At 43.2% G+C, this 21,641-nt stretch overlaps 2 protein-coding genes across 2 annotated transcripts; one reads left to right on the forward strand and one right to left on the reverse strand.

Moving 5' to 3' along the window:
• Positions 1-3,771: 3,771 nt before the first annotated feature.
• Positions 3,772-11,099, forward strand: ifngr2 (interferon gamma receptor 2). The gene is made up of 7 exons (XM_083996712.1): positions 3,772-4,023; positions 5,244-5,382; positions 7,084-7,250; positions 7,584-7,726; positions 7,930-8,074; positions 8,575-8,714; positions 10,079-11,099. The coding sequence occupies exons 1-7, from the start codon at positions 3,975-3,977 to the stop codon at positions 10,184-10,186; spliced, it is 891 nt and encodes a 296-aa protein (XP_083852838.1). The 5' UTR covers positions 3,772-3,974; the 3' UTR covers positions 10,187-11,099.
• Positions 11,100-13,528: 2,429 nt separating this feature from the next.
• On the reverse strand, positions 13,529-21,499 carry LOC311004663 (transmembrane protein 50B-like). Its single transcript, XM_083996833.1, has 7 exons — positions 21,385-21,499; positions 19,271-19,468; positions 18,756-18,865; positions 18,169-18,236; positions 17,365-17,457; positions 15,961-16,018; positions 13,529-14,701 (listed from the first exon to the last, which is right to left on the reverse strand). Exons 2-7 carry the CDS (start codon positions 19,367-19,369, stop codon positions 14,656-14,658), a joined length of 474 nt encoding a protein of 157 aa, XP_083852959.1. The 5' UTR covers positions 19,370-19,468; positions 21,385-21,499; the 3' UTR covers positions 13,529-14,655.
• Between the last annotated feature and the right edge of the window lie 142 nt (positions 21,500-21,641).

The raw sequence follows: 21,641 nt of genomic DNA on the forward strand, positions 1-21,641 counted from the left end.
ATAAAATAATAGGAACAATAAGAAACAGTAAAATTATTCTGAATTTGTGAAGGTAATGTTAGAACAACACATCTGGATGAAATGTACAATACAGTCCTACTGTAAGATGACAAAGGTCCACGTCAAAAACTCAAAACAAAACACTTTTGTCACAACTTCATCTCAAAAGTTCAGTCAGTACAGAGTGGCAACATATTTACGGCCCAAATGGAACGCCGTCCCATCCCATCAGGCGAATCTGTCTGGAAGAGTGCTGCTCTGGGCCGCAGTCATCGGGAAGCTCCCATTAATCAAACATGTGACTGAGCTGGAGCTAGTGGAAGGTATGGAGTTAAACAGGTGTCAGCCAAGTGAGTCACTGACCACTGGTCACTCACTGGTTTTACAGTGATACATCTATTCTTCCATATCTGGGCTGGTGTGTGGGGGGATATTATTGCTGTACGTAAGTAGTTGTGTTGTAAGTTTCTAATACGACAAACCTGTTGGTGAAAGACTGCTCATTTGATTGGGAGTTTCTGAACAGTAAAGTCACACGTGAATAAAAATTCCATACAGTGTCTTGAATACCGTTCCAGGAGTATGGTTGATTTTAAGGGTTCCATTCATAAAATAAAAAATAATGGCTGAATTCATTGATCATCTCTTATCTCTTAATATCATATTTTTTCCAACAGTTATAGAAATGGACTTGATTTCTTTATTAGCTTTGTTGAGAATAACAGACTATCTAGCGTAGTTATGAAAACAAGACCGTATTATGTACTTGTTAACCAGAAGAAAATGGAAAAATGAAAGGACAGGGACAGTGGACGGTTAAGGGTAGGAAAGGGACAAGGCAGAAAGATGCTCAGTGGGATCCTTCGAGAGGCTGGTGAGAAGTCTGAGTAGATTCTGAGAGGGGTGTGCTATATGTGTTGTGTACAGAAAGAAAACAGTTTACAACATGGAATATGGGATAATACAGAAAATAGGATGTTAAGCTTCAGGCTGGTTGTAACAGCAGGGGAGAGGAGGAGATGCAGGCGGTGGCTGGTGCAGTGGGATGGAGCCCTGGAGAGAGAGAGACACCAAGGTCAAACTACAAAGTGCAACAGATAAAGACTGTTTGAAATGTCAAGTCAAGTCAAGGTTTATTTATTTAAAAAATTACAATTTATTTATTTATTAAAACAATTACAATTAGCCTACAGTTAAATACATCAGATAAAAGCACAATACAGTAGGAAACAATAAGAACTGTAATGATAAAACAACCAGTCGGGGTGTTACTGTAAAAAACCCACTTCTTCTGGTGGGTTTTGAAGCTGTTCTAATGCAGAATGGCAAGTTGTTCCAAAGTTTAGTTTTAGCCTATTTTGGTATGCTGAGGAGGAATTGGTCGGCTGACCGTGATGTTCAACAAGGAGGTCACTTAGATAAGGGGGAGCCAAGCCATTCATGGCCTTGGAAGTCAATAATAACATTTTACTGTAAAATATATCCTCTGGCAAACAGGAAGCCAGTGGAGACCTCAACACTGGGGTTATGTGCTCAGTTTAAAAGTCGAGCAGCTGCATTTTGGACCAGCTGGAGACGTTGGATAGAGGACTGGTCTAGGCCCACATACAGAGCATTGCAGTAGTCCCTGGTAGTCCAGCCGGTTTGTAATATAAAAGCATGTACCACTTTCTGTAAGTTAATGTTGGAGAGGAGATCAGAGGGGAGGAGAGAGGAAAGGAAAGGAAAGGAGAGGAGAGGAGAGGAGAGGAGAGGAGAGGAGAGGAGAGGGATGTCAGTGGTTGGAAACCTTTCAGGAGATAGATTGTTGGTTAGCTTGAATAATGGAGGAGACATACGGATCAATAGATCAGGTAATGTGACCACAAGCTTAGACCGGGATAGTAGCCTAGCATTTTTTTTAAAGTGGGGTTGTATGATCTACAAATAGCCCCTAAGTACTTTACGTAATTGCAGTAAAAAGACTCTCTGCACTCCTCCCGTTAGCAACGCCAGCCCATAGCCCTGCCCAGAGATTTACAACATACAGTGTTGTGAATGGACCCAAAAAAACGGCCTATTTTCGCGGCCTAAAAGAGGTTTTACCTGAAAAAAGGCCGCGAAAATAGGCTGTTTCTTTGCGTCTGTTCACAACACTGTATGTTGTAAATCTCTGGGCAGGGCTATGGGCTGGCGTTGCTAACGGGAGGAGTGCAGAGAGTCTTCTACTGCAATTAAAGTACTTAGGGGCTATTTGTAGATCATACAACCCCACTTTTAAAAAAAATGCTACTATCCCTTTAATTGGAACAGCCAAGATGTCTGGGAAAAATAATGACAATATAGGCAGACACTGCTATAATACACAGAATACAGGTCAGGATAAACATGAGGAGAAAAGAACTACAAGATTAAGACTCTGGTTTAAATCTTCTCTATAATGGAGAAAATTCAAACAAATCTCTACACCACAGTACAATCATCCACTGTCATGAATATAATTCGGACAGGGAGAGATTCAAGAAAATATGATGCAGGACAGGATTGGATTTTGAAATCATTGTTGAGCAGTTTGGTAGACAGGATCTTCCTTCCTCTTCTGCTTGTATCCATCTGATGAATTCTTACGACTGTAATTTGAATTTGAAACTAATCAGTGTGTGTTTTGTGATGATATTGAGACTTGTGATCATTTGTTTTTTTTCCAATGGAAGTTCTCTGATGCCCTGTGGACTGACTGATTGCCTTTATACATCGATCCACCTGAAGCTCTTCTCTTGTGAAGACGTCATATATGAATTTACCACAGACAATAGGCCTACTGAAGATGATTTTCATTCTCATCATTGGTACATAGGCTACATAAGTGCTAATTTCTAAAAATGACCCCTAAGTTTATGTTTCATAATTTCATAAAGTCCCCAAAGCTAAAGAGAAAAATGCAACTCAACTGTTTAGTAGGCCTATTGTTGATAAATATGATTTACAAAAAAAAAGCCCCAGCCTTTGTTTATTTGACTTATTTCTATGTTCTGTTTGAATTGGCTTTGTCTTTTTTATTGTTTGGTTTGGTTTTTCCTGGGTTCTCATATGCACTTATTCCTTTATTGAGCTGCAAAGAAATTAAGCAATAAAAAGACTTTGGTTGTGGTTATGGCGTAGCTACAGGGTAGGACAGACACAACTACTGCAGAACAGGAGACATTACAAAGAAAATCTGCAGATTACTGTAATTCATTTACAAATCACATAATAGGCCTACTAGTAGTGTACAACATTTTTATACTTTTTTATGGTGTTAAAAGTATTTTCAAATTGAGTTTAAAGATGATTATCTTTTGCACAGATAAACAATAACCATTTAAATAAATAAATATTTCAAATAGAGTTTGAAGATGAATTATATTTTGCACAGATTTCCTAATACCAAAGACGGTTTATAAACCATATAATAATCCATAATTATTATCTTTGCTAATACCAACCATTAAAGTAAGCGTGGGCTTTTATTTTGAAGGCGAAGGAACGAGGGGGCGTGTCGTGAGCAAGGGGGCGTTCCCTGAGCAACGACTGTGGGGGCGTTCCGGACCGTGAGCGGCTTCGGGCTGCAGCTGGACCCTCCAGTGCTCTAGGTAGGACCGGACCGAAGACGGTTTATGAACGTATATTGCATATCTTTGGTAGGACTAAATGAAAATGCGCGTGTATGCCCACACTCCAGAGCAGAAGGGGTCGGTAATGCACCCCTAAAACAAAAAGAAGATCAGTCGGGGGCAGCTCCGACACAGCAGGCGGCGGTGTTCAGGCTGGTTTCCGATCAGCCAAGAGGCAGAACAAGAGGAGGAAGAAGAGGAAGCGCAGCAGCAGCCAGGTTCTCGGTCATAGACGGTTTATAAACATAGAGTATCGTCGGTCAAACTGAATGTAAGGGCAGAGCAGCGGACTGAAGATGGTTTCTATGGAAACTGTTCGGGCAGTGAAATGACGCCGTCACGATGTTGTTGTATGGACTTCTCATGCTGTGGACCAACGCCGTCTTATCAGGTAACGTTACTCGACTACTGTCACTCCTGTCCGGGGCGGCCTCACACTTCCTTCATGTCCGCCATGGTCAACATGAACATTAACACGAACCAACATGTCGCAACCTGTGGTGTAACTGAAGCACAGCCAGCTCAGCTTCAACATGGCGCCTCAGACAGACGGCTGCTGTTAGCGCGGAGCCTCGACCGGTCTGGGCCGGCTGCCACACCGTTATTGCGAAATACATTTACGAGAAAAAGCGTCACTGCATCTCTGTGGAACTCCGGTAACTTTACACCAGTGGCCGAGGCTCCGAGTCCGCATCGTTTTTAGACTTTTACCAGCTGAAGTTAAAGGCCAATTTCGGGTAAATTCAACCTAGTTTCCCAGTGTTTTAGGTCTAAAAGAATGAATCTTCTTTTTAATGTTATAATGTCTGTCTGTTCTGCAGTAGTTGTTGACGGCTCAGTATGTTTACAAGTCACTCTGAAGCTCCCGTTTGTTTTATCAACAAAGGAATATGAAGCAGTCAGAGTAAATCTGGATATAGTTGAATCTGCCTGTAAACATGACTCTGGCCTGAGACTTCACAAGACTTTATATCACAGCTCTATTTACAAACACGTCGCCTTTCTTGAAGTGAACAAACCCCTTGGTGTATGTTTGAGGAGATCTGAGGCTGTCTGTGAAAACAAATAGTGGTTTTGAGGGATGTAAACAGCAGATTGCTCTGCTGTCATTCTATGCTGCTGTGTCGATGCAGGGACAGACACAACTACTGCAGAACAGGAGACATTACAAAGAAAATCTGCAGATTAATTCATTTACAAACTGGGCTGAGTGTAGTTGTAAACCCTGGCTGCAGAGTGTCTGACATCCATCAACTACCTGCTGAAAGAAACCACTGAAGGGAACTTTACCCTGAGCTTCAACATCGATGCTTCTTCATCTGAAAATCCTTCAAGTCATCAGAGTTGTGTGGTCCAGATCTGAGTTCAGTCATCTCTAAACTTCTGTTTCCTCTGCGTCTGATCAGCCGATCTGCTGTAGCGCAGCTTTGTCTCCATCAAGAGCCAGTTGAACAGATACACCGTTTAAATAGTTAATCCAGAATTTCAATCCAATAGATTGCAGCTGACATTCATTAGAATGATAGAACAGAACACATGACATCATGAGGAAGCTGTGATACCTGCGAGCCATCTACTCATCAGTCTCTGCTCTGTGTGTGTTCCCATCAGTCCCAGCACTGCCAGCGGTGACGTCACCACCACCACCACCACCACAGAACATCAGTGTAGAGAAGTGGCTGATGAGATGGACTCCGGCCACAGAGGACGGAGACGACGGAGACATCACCTACAGCGTTGAGTACCGCAGGTGAGCTCTGACTGTCCCCGTCTGCCACTTAGAACAAGTTGTGTTTTCACAGTGTTTCCCACAGGTTTGCAAGGAGACTGTGGGTGGGGGTTCGATCCTCCGGCGTGGGGGTGGGGCCGATGCGATCGGAACGTACGATAGGGGTGGGCGATATGGCAAAAATATCATATCACGATTTTTAAAAAATGAAGTCACGATTTCGATTTCATCACGATCTTAAATCGAAAAAAGGAAAAATAGACAATTTAGGCCGAAGAACCTTTCTGAATAGATTTTAATTTAAATAGTTGCAGTTTTGCCAACATGTGCAAACAACGTAAACATAGTAAAAGGTAAACAACAACACTCTGATAAAGTGCACTCTTGCAACATAAAAGGTAGCTTTCAATAAACATGAAAGTAAAATATCAATGAAGACATTACTGTTTGTTTTATTCAACACAGTCATTTTAACAGGATTTTAAGTATATCAAAACACTAAATAGCTGATTGAAAAGGGTCAAATAAAGTAACTGTTGTTATCTCTTTTAGCAAACTTTGCAAATGTCCTTTGTTTGCGCTTTGCAGCATAGAACTGCAATTTATAGAATGTGCCCCAGATGATCCTACGATCTCTGCACTTTGGCAGATCGTCTACACACTCTAATCCTTCACGATCTAATATCGCCATATCGCCCACCCCTACCGTACGAGTTTCGTTTATTTCAATTATTGGTGGTGGGACGTTTTCAATGAATGTATGGGAAACACTGGCTTTCAGCTTGTCCTGGGTGATTTGATCCGTTTCTGTCAAACACAGTGATGAAGTGAGGAAGTTTGTTTTCTACGCTGCAGTTCTGACAAAGTGAGACTGGTGGAGAGGTGACCACGGAAAGTTAAAACGGCCATGTTTATAATATCCTCTGATTTTATGGACATAAAGGATTCATTCAGAAAAGAATCTATAAATGAAAGTGTAAGGATGTCATGATTCAATACTAAATTGAAACTGCTTTTTGGTTTCAGCTGTGGATACATCTAGTTCCTTATAAGTTCTAAAGCCGTGTGCGTTGTGAACACACATTCAGACAAGATGGCAGCAGGAGCCTCTGTGGCTTCAGTTTGTTCATAGCTGACTTGTGAAATAAGTCATAGTCAGATGACTGATAAAACATGAGCATCTAGATTGTGGAGTGTTTATGATCAGCTTGACCTCACACTGAGGATCATACGGTGAGTTTGAAGAATCATGACCCTCCTGGTTGTTTTTCTCTGCCCTGATTTGGTTTAGTGGTTTAAGCAAGAAGAAAGTTTAATGTTTGAAAGTGGTGGGATCATTTGGGACGGTACTGAGTCAGAGAGGCAGGAAGCAGCACAGGAGGGTTAGTGTGTAATGTGCAGCATCCACATTTCCTGTCAGTCCTACAGGGACTCCTGCCCACCAGACCAGCTCCTCTCCTCCACACCACCACTTCCTTTTGTTTCCTATGGTCCATTCCAAAACAAAGAGAGACATAAAAGATGCTTTTTGTATTTGGAGGACCCAGGAGAGACTGATATGAACACAGTACTTTTAGATATTTATATATCCGGATGTTGATGCAGGTCTCCACCATCATGTCAAACATCATACAGACTTCAGAACATTTGGACTGACAGGAAATACTCTGAATGGGTCCTCTGCATGGTGGTTCCTGACATGTGATCTGTGTTTGTCCTCAGCATTGACACAAAATGGAGAAATGTTTCTTCCTGTGTCCGCACGTCTTCCACTTCCTGTAACGTGACCAGCAGCGCAACCGAGAGCGAGCACGGCTGCGTCATGCTGCGTGTGCGAGCGGAGAGACATGGGCTGAAGTCCAAAGCAGCCCAGGCCTGCAGCAGGCAAGGTAAGACCGGAAAACACAACAAACTCATGTGTAGAGCAGCAAACTGCACCAAATCTACTATAGAACTAACTGATCCAGTACAGCATGGCAGTGTGTGTGTGTGTGTGTGTGTGTGTGTGTGTGTGTGTGTGTGTGTGTGTGTGTGTGTGTGTGTGTGTGTGTGTGTGTGTGTGTGTGTGTGTGTGTGTGTGTGTGTGTGTGTGTGTGTGTGTGTGTGTGTGTGTGTGTGTGTGTGTGTGTGTGTGTGTGTGTGTGTGTGTGTGTGTGTGTGTGTGTGTGTGTGTGTGTGTGTGTGTGTGTGTGTGTAGCTGATGGTTTCCTCTGGTTGTCCAGGTGACACCTGTACTCCTGAAGTCCGCCTGACTGCGCGGCCCGGGTCCCTGACTGTGTACATGAGCCGCAACCACAGCCTGGTTCAGGAGTACGGAGACCACTTAAGAAACAGGGTTTACTACCGCAAAGACGGGGACTCACAGGTGAGACTGGACCACAGAGACACTCTCATCATTTCATTGTTCATTATTGTTTTACCTTTATTCGTAACATATTTGGTTTTTGATGATGTTCTTCATGGCTGAGGTTTTCATATAAACCCTTTTGGGTTTCATACCTCTCCCTCGCACATCCCTATCATGTGTGTGTGTTCAGTGAGTGACTGGTGTGTTGTGTGTCTCCTCAGGATAAGGAGAGAGAAGGTGTTGACTCTGTGCCCCTCAACGACCTGAAGGAGGGGGAGACCTACTGCGTGAGGGTCCAGTACATGTTGTACACTCGAAAGTTTGGATTGGAAAGTTGTACCCAGTGCGAGTTCATCCCATCGTCAGGTAAGATTCTTTTTTTTTTATATTTCATCTTTATTTAATCACAAGAAAAATAACACCAGAGAGCTGGAGGGAGACACTCAGAGGGAATAACTCTGAAATTTACAAGAACTGTATTTTGTTCTTGATCCACATCATTAGTCTTAAGTGTGATTGTAATGACACTTAAGATTGTAGATTCAGCCCCTTGTTCAGACTCTTCTGATTGGTGGATGTCTCCTCTGCCTGCTATCACTCTTCCCTTTGTTCTAGCAGTGATTGTAATCACACTTAAGACTAATGATGTGGATCAAGTGTCAGGAAATACTCTGAGTCATGTCCTCGGATGTTTATCATGAATGATGAGTTCTTTCCTGCTAAACTAAAAAAAAAAAGTACATCAGTGAGATTTACACAACTTTTGAAATGTTTTGTCCAGTAATGATCCGGAGAGGATGAGGTTACAACTAGACCCACATCTGAGGAGATGTCAAAGTGCATGTGTGTGTGTGTGTGGCCCACAGATCGGTCAGTGCAGACGGAGGTGATAGCGGTGGTGGCCGTGGTCCTCATCCTGGCTGTGATCGCTGTGACGGCGTACATCCTCATCTGCCACCGGGGGAAAATCAAAAGGTGGCTGCGACCTCCCTACGAGATGCCAGAGGTGAGCACACCCAGCGCTCACCCACACACACACTCACACTGTGAGAACAGTGTGTGTCAGACAGGAAGTGAGGTCGAGGAGGGTCTAGTCGGTCTGAATCAAGTCTTCAAACACAACAACAATAGAGGTCTGGGACACATGTCCAGCTCAAGGCCTGGGGGACACATCCAGCCCACCACAAAATGTCCTATTTGTTTTATGAATGGCCGTCTGGTGTAGTGCTCACAGTACAAACCCCAGCATGCACTGCAACAGATACCGTACTGTTATGACCAAGCAATAGACTGACTGTCTGCCATGGACAAAACTAAGATAAGTACATGTGTTTCCTTCTGGTGCTTCACAAATCACAATCCACCAGCTTGTTCATATCTGATCTCTTCTCATTTTGCTTGAATACACCATCAATGAAAAGTTATTTTTTATTTTCATTCATTATATTCCTATTTTATTTCATTTTAATTGAGAACATCTACAGTATGCTGGCTGTTAAAATTCATAAATCTGGTTAAAACAACACAACGTACCCCTGCCTCCCTTTACCACTACACCCCAGGTTGAAACAGAATAATGCCTGTTACAGTTTTTTTTCGATTGCTAACAAGCAGTGGTCGAAACTGAAGACACATGTTCAAAACTCTTAACACAGCCAGCATTTCCATCGGGCATCTCAGCTAAACAGTTAATCTCGTCCCCAAAATGGTGCCTCACCAACAAAACACTTCATACATGTCTCAAAATAAGCTCATTCAACCACAACACTAGGACATAGTATCACTTTGGAAACAAACACTGTCACTCTTAGCACACTGAACTACAAAACGCTAAAGAACATTACTTAAAATAAATTAGATCTTTGAAGTTTGATTGACTTTTTTTCAAAACCAGTAAATCAGTTTTATTATAAAATAAATACTGCAATATCTTTGCACTTTGAGTGTTCTAGATAATATATTGCAACAAGAATGAATCAGGAATGCAGCAATTTACATCAAGAAAATGTATTTTCTCTGTGGGACCTTACAAAAAAAAAAGTTTACTGTAGACAAAAAAAATGCAGAATCTCCCTCCCTCCCATCATTCTGTTTTGATTGTGTTTTTAACTGTTTTGAGCAAAGTGTGTTAGCATTTGAAAAATGTGCTGTAAAAGTCTAGTGTGTGTAGTCCATGAATTTTGGTGACTGTGGTTACTGGATGCATTTTGTGTGAAAGCAATGAAAAGTGATTCACAGTGTGGTCCACATGGACTTGTGTTTTGCAGACTGTGTTAAGAGTTTTGAAAATGTGACTTCAGTTTCGACCACTGCTTGTTAGCAATTGAAAAAAAAACTGTAATGAATGTTTTTTTCTCTTCCCTCCTCTAGGTTCTTCTGGAGTCTTATCCTAAGCACCACTTCATCCGTTGTCCCAGCAGCCCCAGTGAGGAGCATTGTGATGTCCTTTCCATTCCTGCAGAGGAGCCCAGACAATAGTGGCCACCACCACCATCAACTGCACCAAGCTCAGACCTGTCTGAGGCTCCTAACCTGACCTCAGATGGACTTAGTTCACTTGATGCCAGGAGGAGAAGAGAGGAACTTAACGAGCTCTATATAAACTCTCCATATTCTGTCAGCTTGGTTTCTGCAGCTCAGCATTAACTGGTTCTGCTTTGGTTTTACTCGTGGAATCTGCACTTTATTTGAACCTGATGAAACACTGGATCTGGTCTTCATGTGAGGAGTGGGAGATTCAGTGAAGGCTGAGGACTGATCCCTGATCAGCAGCAGAGACTGCAGACAGCAACAGGACCGACTTGCTCTTTAGATTCTTAGCGGGCACTTGCTTCTTCTCTACCCCAGCTCAGATATAACCATCTGTTTCTACATGATTTGAAGAGTGCTATTTTGTTCTTAATATCTGGCAATTATTTCAAAATCAAAAGACTGGTTGTAACATTTCACAGAATGCCTGGTTGTGTGCAACATGCTTTGTTTTTAATTCAGTTTTCAGAGTGGGAGTGGACAGGGACACCCACTGGACAGTTCCTCACTGCAGGTGGAAGCACCACAAGAACCAGAATCACAACAAGACATTAGCACATTTTCTCTGGCCATGTGCACGTTGTCCATGTTTTTCTGGCACATCGTCATGGAGACATGGCTGCATAAAGCTCCTCCTTCCTGCTGATGAGTGAGCCTTCAGTGTGATCATGTGCCTCTTGTTCTGTTCCTGTTTTACTGCTCAGCGTTAATGCTGATCAACACTTGTACTAACCCCGGCCACTCTGACTGTTACGTCCTAATGCCTTGTTACAAAATGTTTATGTGAATTTGCACAGATAAAGAAAAGTTTGTCGTGTGTCAACAGCTTAACATGACAATAAGGGAACGGGCCGCTTTTTTATCAAACAAATCAGTAAATAGTTTTTATGATCTTAAACTTTCCATGAATGACTGATAAATAAGGATGTGTCATGTCTGTTTTTCTTTCACATCACCCTTTAAACTAGTTCTATCCAATCACACCAACACCTGTCCCTGTGGAGCGTAGCTGGAAGAGTTTGTGTTGTTAGTGCAACTCATGCAAGAATAGTTATTTATTTATTTCTATAGAGCTGAATACATAATGAAAGTCTTTTCATTGTGCTGCTGTTGTGTTTCTAATGTTCCTGTTCCTTTTTCTGGAGCAGTTAGAAGAAGTAGCTCCTGGTGTGATGTGTGTAGGGACGGCTTTCTCACTGCTACAGTAGATTTATTGATCACATTGGGGATTGTTCCAGTCCACTTAGACTGTGCTGAAGTTGAGCCACCCCATGTTTCTAGGAAACCATAAGAAAAAATCAGCATGTGACCAAATATTTAGGAGCAAAGCATCATTTCATGGAGTCTGTGAAGGTAAGAACCACATTGGTAAAGTGGTTTAACATTTATGTCCAAAAAACCTTTTTTCACTCTTGAAAGTGAACTTAGTCAATCATAAGTTTACACCAAAATAGATAATTATAAATTTGTGTTATAGCTACATGAGCTGTGGTATCTATGAGCTACAATATGAGATATAAACTTAACATGGAAGTGAACCATTTTAGCTGTGGGGAGGAATAAGGTCAATATGGTAGCTCTGGGGCAAGTTGAGCCACCTGCCCTGTACACTAACACTTGAATAGGTATTTGTGTTTATACAGTAATTATTAAATCAAGGTTGTATGTTTATGACTACAGTAAGTAGGCTGCATGTGTTTATGCTGAGCCAAGCTTTTCTTTCTAAATCATGATGTCACTAATATTAAATTTAATTGAATCGAAAGCCTTTATTGTCAGTGCACATTAAAAATACAATGAGATTGGGAGTGCTGCTCCACTGTGGTGCATACATTGAATATAATGGCTATGACAGAAAATACAACCACATAAAACGGGGAGCTGATTGCCATGTCTGACAGTCGGAGGGACTTTCTGCTGGCTTGATGACTCATTGTGGTGTTTTCCTGTGGGAAGCAGAGCAGCCAGTGAAGCATACGTGATGCAGTAGGACAGGATGCTGTGGGGGATATAAACTGGGAAATACACATTCAACATTAATGAAGGGAGGCTGGTGGTTTGTGTTGTGTTTTCTGAAGTCAACAAAGAGATCTTTAGTTTTTGTGGTGTTGAGGATGGGATTTGTTGGCAGAGCACCACTCAGGTTCTGGACTTCCTGTCTGTAGGTGGACTCATCTCCACCTGTGGTAAGTCCAACCACAGTAGTGTCATCTGAAAACTTTATGACAGAGTTAAAGGGGAACTATGGAAGTTTTTTTTACCATAATTAACCAGCTCCAGAGTCCTAGTTCTGGTTAAATCAATGACTTGTAACTAGTTCCAGGGAGAATGGAGCTCTCTGCCTTCCATCAAGCGTCTCTTGGCTGAAAACCATAGACTGTAAAAAATATGGACGTAGCATCCGTGACGTCACCCATTGGTTTTGGGGAGTCGTTTTTGTGACAAAAATATGGCGGACTGTACAGCGCCATGTTGGATTTACCGTCCGAGAACCCGCCCACTGGCTGCAGCTGTCCACGGACCTGCTCGGACCTCTCACTCAACGTTTCTGCGCCCTAATTACGGTAGAGTTTTTAAAAAATTCACCCCCCTCAGAGTGTGTGCGGGGGTAGAAACTATCGGTTGAGACCAAAAAACGTAATGGCACCAGGCTGTAAATATGTTTTTTAAAGCTGTGAAGTCGGCTATTTTAACATGGCGGTCAATGGAGAGTTGCTCCCTTCTGGTACCAGCCCCCAGCGACAGCCGAGGGGATTGCAGTTTTTTGAACACGGAAGTGAGCTTCACTTCTCAGACCGACAACTGCCCCCTTAGTGAAAACCAACCTTGTAAGATCAGAGCCTCCGATCTCTTGTTTATGACAGATAAGACTACACAGACATGTTATAAAACATAGGCTATGTGATATATAACGTTATCCACCTCTCCATGGATTGATTTCTTGCCGGCTTCATTGAAAACAAATGCACATGGAGGAGAGGAGGGTTAGAGACAGAGAGGAGAAGAGACCAGACTTGTGTCATTCCCCTTTAAATTAAATTGATGAAATGAGTGACATCCACAGCGTGTTGAGAAAAAAAAAAACGCTTCACACTTGGCTGAGGAGAAAGACTAAAAGTCCGTCTTCATGCATGGGAGATGGAGCATGAGGAAGGCTGCAGCTTCCTCATCGCTTTAACAAACTTGACGGTACACTGTGAATGTTGGGTGATGAGCTCTAGACTAGACCAGAGGATCAGCTGACGATTTAGTAATTGAGTATGAAGAGAGTCACAGACAGACAGCACAGCCTTCACCAATAAAACGCTCTTTATTGATCACATCTTTAACTCCCTGCAGGTCAAAGCTTTGTAATACAAGAGATTTTATTGGTTAAAACAAAGTGTATGTTGCACATATCTACACAGGTCTCACTGATAGTCTTCAGACCTTCACTGTTGGAGAGGAAGGAGCAGCTGCAGAGCCCACTGGAGGACTTGGTCTGAATGGGACACCATGTTAAACCCCCATAGGTGGATGGAATCATGTGTAGTGAGTCTGGGACTTGAGCTGTAGTTCCTCACTCCTCATTATCAACCTCTCTGTGATTTGTGAATATTTGACTTGTGCCAGCTACCATCTTTATGTTTGGGGAGATTAGTTTGAATGGAGAGAGCTGCCATTTAGTTTGAATCCCTTTTTTTCTCCTGTTTCCCTGTACGATGTTTGGAGGTCAGTGAAGCGTCAGACTGTTAGTGGGGTCTTTGTTATTTTGGCATTAAACTGTCTTTGAAACCCTGAACCATGTAACTCATCAAGGTCAGACTTGTTACTCCCCGTTCCTCTCAGCAGCATGGGGCTGTAACATTCATCAGCATAGAACTAGGACGAGTCGTGCAAAAAGTGTCTTTTTGATTTCACGGTGACAAAGAGAAAACAGTGAAGGTGTCTGAAGACTTTGTGATTTCAGTCAGTGCTAGAAAAAGAGCCGTAACAAAGGTTTGAAGGTTGTGATTACAGTAATCCTGACAGACAGCTTGGCAGGGTGGCTTCCATACTGACAGACTGGAAATGGCTAAAGCGAGTGAATACTTACATCTCATGTTACAATCAAGAGGTAAAAACAAGAGGACAAGAGGCCATTTAAAAAATACACAGTTGATCCTGAGGCAGGACGACAGTGGCTCACCTGTCGACACCACACTGACCCTGAAGAGTCCAACACATGAACCAGACACACACCTCACACACCCTACATACTACTGTGACTTTACACTCTAACTCGCATACAACAGATGATCACATGAAGAGATAAATTAATACCTGCTCCTCAGCCCACACAAACAGCAGTCCCTACACAGTTAACATGAACTAAACAAGAGCTACAGATGGAGGACTTTACATCAGGATGAGTAATCGGTGTGTGTGTGTGTCTGTGTCTAGCCCCATAAATCTTCAGTTCGGCCAAACTTGTAGATCAGAGTGCTGCAAAGAGAGAGAGAGAGAGAGAGAGGAGACTGAATGAAGAGTTTCACTCTAATGTTCACACTCTCCGGTCAGAGCACATCTGCAATAGCACTTCGACCTGGAGAGGTGAATCAACCCACTGCTCCTCCTCCACTGCTGCAGCAGATGGCTATAATAACCTTTAAAGTAACATTGCGGAGTTTTTCGGCCTTAAAATAATGTTTCCAGACTCATTGCAATGGTAGAAAAATGGTTAAAAGGATGAATGGTGCTGCAGCCTGAGCGGGGTCGCGTCGGCTGAAACTGCACTATGTAACTTCCCTGCACGGGTACGAATCACCGCCCCCCCTCCCCTCTGCGTCGAGGGAGAGACGTGGTGGGTAAAAGCGAAACTTACGGTTCCCCTCCGGTCGTCGTCGCTGTCGTCGCCGCCGCCCCCGCCCCCGCCGCCCCCGCCGCCCCCTCTCCCCCAACCACCCGCCCCACAGTCTCCTTGCAAACATGTGGGAAATACTGTCGTCATAAACGCTGGATGCGCTGGCTGATAAGTTTCGTTTTCGTTAAGTTTCGTTTTTCCCACCAGATGGTGGAAGCGCTGAGCTGAAACTCCGCAATGTTGCTTTAATATGTGGACTCAGTTTGGATTTGTCTCACTATGGGAACGTTCATTTGAAAAATCCCACAATCACCTTGAAATGTCAACATGACCTATTTCTGGAAACTTGTTTTTAGTGGTGTAATCCTTTGTTTTAGACTATGAGGATTGAGGATGTCCTCAGCTCTTTGTTCAATTTCTTGTATCCAATATGTTCAACAAATTAAAGCAGAAGTAAGCGATCCGGTGGTTTTGGCTAACTTCCTGTCAGCCGATGGGAGTTAGCAGTCCCCGCCCTCGTCCCTACGTCACCACATTCACGCGCATCCTTTGGCTGCACACACAGAGAGGACCGCCCCTTTATGCCGTTCTCTCTCCTCATTGGATAAAGGTTGTAGGATACAAGGAAAGTTTTCTCCTCGGCTTACAGCAGAGCAGAGTGACCAGCTTTAAACATTTAATATGAATGATGAACCAAACGTTCCCTAAGAGTCAACAGTCTGCTTGACTTGTCAGTACAGTCACTCACGAGGTTTACTTACTTGTGCAGGGTTAGTGAGCAAACCTTTGGTTATATATTATTAATATAACATCTATGGCCACATTGCTAACACTGAGTGGTGTCAAATGTTATACATGCTGTCCTGTAAGTTGTTGTGTACCACAATGATATCATGCTCACCTGAAAAAGATTAAGGCATTCTGAAAGAAGACAGCCAGCCCCGGAGCCACCGCGTTCTCTGACAACAAAAGAGGAAATGAGTTCAGGTTTGTCCATACACAACATCTGAATTAGTTCTTGATTATCTAGAGTTGGAATGGAGATGATTAATTCAGGGTAGTGTTCAGCACCGATTTTGGAGGAATCAAATATTGTAATGAGCACAATATTCTTATAACAATGTCAGCAAACAAAATGAAAAAGCCAGTTTGCTATTTTTTATTGTCTAGTGCTGTTGGTCAGTGGAGGTGTCATTGATTAGCATTAGAGTCATAGATTAGCATGTTAGCATGGTAACATTGGTCTTAGACCTGAGTCAGCCTGGGGGCTAAGATGTCTAATGTTTGGTCAGTCTTTATTTCTGTGAAACAGTCACAAATGAGACTGGATCAACACTCCACAGTGTCCTGTTTGACATATATGTATCTGCAGCTGTAGCTGACATCTGCTGTTAAAACAGCTGCACAAACATCCTTAAGTCTGCTCAGTTAATTGTTAGTGTTAGGGTTAGGGTTGTGCACAAAAGACTAGACTGGAAAACTTTATTGTCCAGCCAAGGCAGGAAATGTGTCTTAAGTCTTAACTAGTTACATAAAAACCTAAAGGTACCACTGACTCTTATGTCTAAGTTTATCCCAGGAGGAATGATGGAACCTAATGGAGACCCAATGAGTAGCTGAGTTGACAGCACAGATCTGAGCTGCTGTTAGTTCAAATGCTGGAAGTAAGGATGTTTATCAGTGATCCTGTCCAACCCCCTTAAGTGACTCCCTCAGCTAAGAAAATAAACCTTAAAGGAATAGTTCACCAAAAAATGAAATTCAGTCATTAGTGACTCCCCCTCATGCTGATGAATACTCCAGAGTAGTTTTTTATTCCTCAAAGTGCATCTGGAGACCCAGGAGGGGGGGTTCGTAGTCCTTTCTATAAGAGTAATAGGGCCCGACACAAAAACATCCATAAAACTACACAAACACCATTTAATATTCCTCCACACTGCTCATCCACTGCAATCCAAGTGTCCTGAAGGGATGTAGACCAGAGTTTATTGGAAACGACGTCATTTAGGACATTTTTACAGCCTAAACAGTCCTGTATTGAATTTGCCTTGGTGCACGCTCTCCATAAAACGACACAAAACCTTGAAATAATTAATACTCCGGAGTATTCTTCAGCATGAGGGGGAGTCACTAATGACTGAATTTCGGTCTCATGGTGCGCTAGCCCATGGATTACATTTATTTTAGAATATCCCTTTAAATCTCAGACTTGAGGAGAAAACTTGGTGTTTCATGTAACCAGGTTTACACAGTAAATATAATACAGTTGATATAATAAGAGTGATCAGCAGACAGAGACACTCACTGGGAACCACGTAGGCTCCAAACAGGATCCAGATGGAGGCGATGAGTGAGCCGAACATCATCATGAAGCCAAGGAAGAGCCAGACACGAGCTCCTGCAACGACAGACCAGACCATCACCCTGACCGCTGACCACACCCACTCTGACCATCCCCAGTGACCACACCCACTCTGACCATTCCCAGTGACCACACCCACTGTGATAATCCCCACTCTGACCACACCCACTCTTATCACACCTGCTTGACCACACCCACTGTGAACCAGGTGAAATGAAGCAGTGCAACATAGGCTGAAGTAAAGAGTCTGGCGTGGCAAACATAACGTCACTTACCATAACATACATACAGTGTTTTAGTTGATCTTGTCACACACACCAACTGACATGATGAGAGTATTAGCACTGTATCATTCATGTCACTCAGTCAGCAACCATAAGAATTCAGTTATTTCCAACATTTTCAAATGTGATGATATGAATAAAATGTGTTTATTTGCTGTAATGGAGGTAAGGCCTGGGCAGGTAAAACAACATAACATGGCTGGTTCTCATTAACAGCCCAACCCACTGTCTTACAGTGCACAAGCAGTCAGTGAATGTATGAGGATAAATTACATAGTTTTCACATATGAAGCCTGTTCACATTAAGCAAAGTCCAGATGACAATATCAACTCTATCTACTGTACTGATAGTGATGTGCGTCAATGTGTCATAATCCTTTCATGCAGTGGAAGTTCAGGAGGTCACTAGGTTCAGTCTGCTTCAGTACAATTGAAGCACACACACACACACACAGAAACACACCTGTCCTGCCGAGGCAGCCCTCTCCATACGCGTCTCCTCTCACCTGGCCGTTAGAAACTGCATTGATCCTGTGAACAGACACAATCAGCTGTTACTCAGGGGAGTTGTTTGTATGATCAATGATACTGCGCGTGTGGGTATCTTAACTGGATTGTGGTCTGGGCTCAGACTGGACCATTCCAGGGGCTTTTATTTGACTCTTATGGCCTTTGTATGTCTGCATCGACAGCTTCTCCTGAGCTGGTCTTTGCCGTGAGGGCTAGTTAACATCTGCTGATGTTTCTCCACTCTAAATGTGTGAGTGTTTAGTTTAAGTGTCTCTAACCCAAAGCCCCAGGGTCTGAAACCACATACAGATGTGTGCACCTTCTTCTCATCAGAATGATAAAACCATGTGTTCACATGATTTCACTTTATATATCTGGACCAGGTTTAGGACCTGATTGGGCCTCATTAACTTCCACTATCACTAGTGATAGTGGAAGTTAATGAGGCCGTACAAACGTAGTTGTGTTCATGTAGTCTTTGTCCTGTGGTCATTTCTACAGACAGATGGACCTAAGACCTGGAGAGACCATTTAACTTACATGAAAAAGGCTATGGTGGAGAAGACCCCGCAGGTGTGGAAGGCATGGTGCATGTCTTTGAATGAGTACGTCACCGCTGCATCAATCATAATCCACCAGCCTGTGAAGAACTGGAAGAGGACAGCACAGAGGAGATATGAGGGATCTGAGTACATGTCCTGTAGCTCCATCACATGACTCTCATTCAGTGTGGGGAAAAAAGTGTGGGGAAAAAAACAAAGCAATATGATGGGTTTTACATTGTGGGATCTGTAGTGCTGTGAATGATGTGACCATCTGATCATTTTTTGCCCTGGAAACAAAAGGCCCAGACACAGTAACGTATGAAGGATGTGCCCCCTCAACTCAGCCAGTAATATTTCAAATGATCAGCTGATCACACATAGCAGGACGTGTCCGTCTCTGCTTTGTTACACTTGCTCTGAGAAGAGCTTAGCACTGCTAATGAGGCTGATTCTAAAGGAAGAACATTTTTATTTGGGTCACTCAGCTGCGCCGTCTGTAAAACCACTGACCAGAGCTCCAGCGACAACAGCAGCCACTGTGTTCCTCCTCTCCCCCCAGTCGAAGCATTCAAACTCTGGCAAGCGGACGTTGTCCAGGAAGCCAGCCATTTGCAGCCCTCTGTGTCCGCTGCCCGACTTCTCTGGTTTTCTCCTGGCTGGCTGGGTTAACACCTGCTGCGCCTGCTGTCCTCCAGGAAATCAAACTGCCTGTATAAAAGCACAAAGTATTATTCTCCATAGATGACTACAGATGTGTAATGTTTAGGATTTGACTGCTGCATTAGTCCTCACTGATCATTTGGTGCTGGACCTGCTCAGAGACACTTTTTATGGTCCTGTATTCATTTAAAGCAGAAGTAAGCAGAATGTTTGTGTTAATATAAGTCTTAAATAGTTCTATCTTCCGACAGCAATCACTTCTATAGAGTGTTTGGTCCGAAACACGGGTCTGTCAGTCACTCTGCTCTGCTGTAAGCCGAGGAGAAAACTTTCCTTGTATCCTACAACCTTTATCCAATGAGGAGAGAGAATGGCATAAAGGGGCGGTCCTCTCTGTGTGTGCAGCCAAGGGATGCATGTGAATGTGGTGACGTAGGGACGAGGGCGGGGACTGCTAACTCCATCGGCTGACAAGAAGTTAGCCAAAACCACCGGATCGCTTACTTCTGCTTTAATGTTCACCATAAAATCTATCTCCCAGCAACCATTATGTCCTATTTAATTCAATTCAGTTGTGGTTACACAGTGCCAAGTCAAAACAGGAACCAAGCGAGGAAAAACAGGTAGAAACCTGTACCAGAACCAGACATGGAGAGAGAACCAGGGAGAGAGAAGAGATAGGGAGAAAAATTCACAATAAATTACCCTTGAATAATTCAGTTTCCCGATAAATATGTATAATATAACAATAATATCTATCTATCTATCTATCTATCTATCTATCTATCTATCTATCTATCTATCTATCTATCTATCTATCTATCTATCTCATGATGAGGAAGAGATGAACGAAGTCCCTGTCACTGTTGTTACAACGTTCACTTTGAATAAGGAAGGCTGTTCTACAGTGTAACTGGCAGCCGCAGCTCACTGGTTTGACTGCTGAACACCTGAGGGGATATTGCGCAAAGAGCAGAGTGAAGAAATCCCAGATATCTGAAATATGTTGTTCTTCTCCTGCAGCATGCATGGACAGGCCACTCACAATTAACCCTAATTCCACACAGCCAACCTGTGGGATGGTGAGAGCGTGGCCCCGGGCCTCAGCGGTCTGCACTAATACCAGATGCATCAGTCATACAGACAGTCTTCCTGGAGTGTAGGTAGGTAGGGGGTCCTCCTGTCCCCATTAGACACATGAAGACACATGTGAATGAGACTTCACACATCTCCTCACTGATTTCATTGAACCCACCTTTACAGTACAGTGTTCTCTTATTTATGATCATATCAACTGCAATAATAATATTCATCAAACTTCCAACAGCAATGTGAACTGGAGTCTTTAAAGATATAATAGCAGCCCTAATTAACTATCACTCATTAAATAGGTAATATAAATGATAACAGATAAATGTAACACTTGGCTTCTTCACTGAGTGACACTGAATTTGTGCTATTTGAATAAATGTTAACAAAAATGTATCACATTTATTTCCAACCTGACTGACGGCGACTGAACGCATCACACCTGGAGGATAAGATTAGCCTAGGTGGGAGCAGGGCAGGCTAGCTGCACAGACTGAATCTCCATGGTAACCGTATGTGCCTCTGCCTTTGTGCCACCGAGTCCCGGCTACATTCAACCGGAAAACCCCGGTTTAATCCGCTATCTAGGTTTAATACATATCATATCACAGCACAGAGCTACAGTACGGCAGCTCCTCCATCCTCCCGCTCCGCCCCCAGCACCACAGCAGCACCACAGCAGCACCACAGCCTGCTGCTTCCTGCTGCTTCCTTCCCGGGCTCAGTCAAAGCTGTGATGTCAGAGTCAGCGGACATGGCTGAAGCTGCAGCTAACGGCTAACGGGCTAACGGCTAACGACACATCCTAATCACGACCGGACACCGGGCCCGTTTCTCCCCTGTGTGGATTACTGTGTGTTTGGTCCAGTACTAACCAGTCTCCAGGAGGTCAGGAGCCGTGATGCTTTCACTTTCCACTGGCTGCTCTGCTCTGCTCCTTCCTCTTCCTCTTTTTCTCCTTCTTCTTCATGTTCATGTTCAAAGTCAGCCTGCTTACAGCGCCACCAGCTCCTGACGCCACTGCACTCAGGAGTCAACAGTGGGCTCGTTACCTTTAAAAAGCAGTTACTTGTTACTTTCCCTCAAAGTAACTGAGTTAGTAACGGAATTACTGCATTATAAAAGTAACTAA

This window comes from Trachurus trachurus (genome assembly GCF_905171665.1).
Source record: "Trachurus trachurus genome assembly, chromosome: 21".
Lineage (NCBI taxonomy): Eukaryota > Metazoa > Chordata > Actinopteri > Carangiformes > Carangidae > Trachurus > Trachurus trachurus.

What these genes read in the sequence shown, in the direction of transcription:
- ifngr2 (XM_083996712.1), top strand. Translation starts at nt 3,975, where the DNA reads ATGTTGTTGTATGGACTTCTCATGCTGTGGACCAACGCCGTCTTATCA. An exon ending in CCAGGCCTGCAGCAGGCAAG is followed by an intron (nt 7,251 to 7,583) that starts GTAAGACCGGAA and finishes CTGGTTGTCCAG; the next exon opens with GTGACACCTGTACTCCTGAA. An exon ending in CGAGTTCATCCCATCGTCAG is followed by an intron (nt 8,075 to 8,574) that starts GTAAGATTCTTT and finishes TGTGGCCCACAG; the next exon opens with ATCGGTCAGTGCAGACGGAG.
- LOC311004663 (XM_083996833.1), bottom strand. Translation starts at nt 19,369, where the DNA reads ATGGCTGGCTTCCTGGACAACGTCCGCTTGCCAGAGTTTGAATGCTTC. An exon ending in CTGTTGTCGCTGGAGCTCTG is followed by an intron (nt 18,866 to 19,270) that starts GTCAGTGGTTTT and finishes GTCCTCTTCCAG; the next exon opens with TTCTTCACAGGCTGGTGGAT. An exon ending in TCCACCATAGCCTTTTTCAT is followed by an intron (nt 18,237 to 18,755) that starts GTAAGTTAAATG and finishes GTCTGTTCACAG; the next exon opens with GATCAATGCAGTTTCTAACG.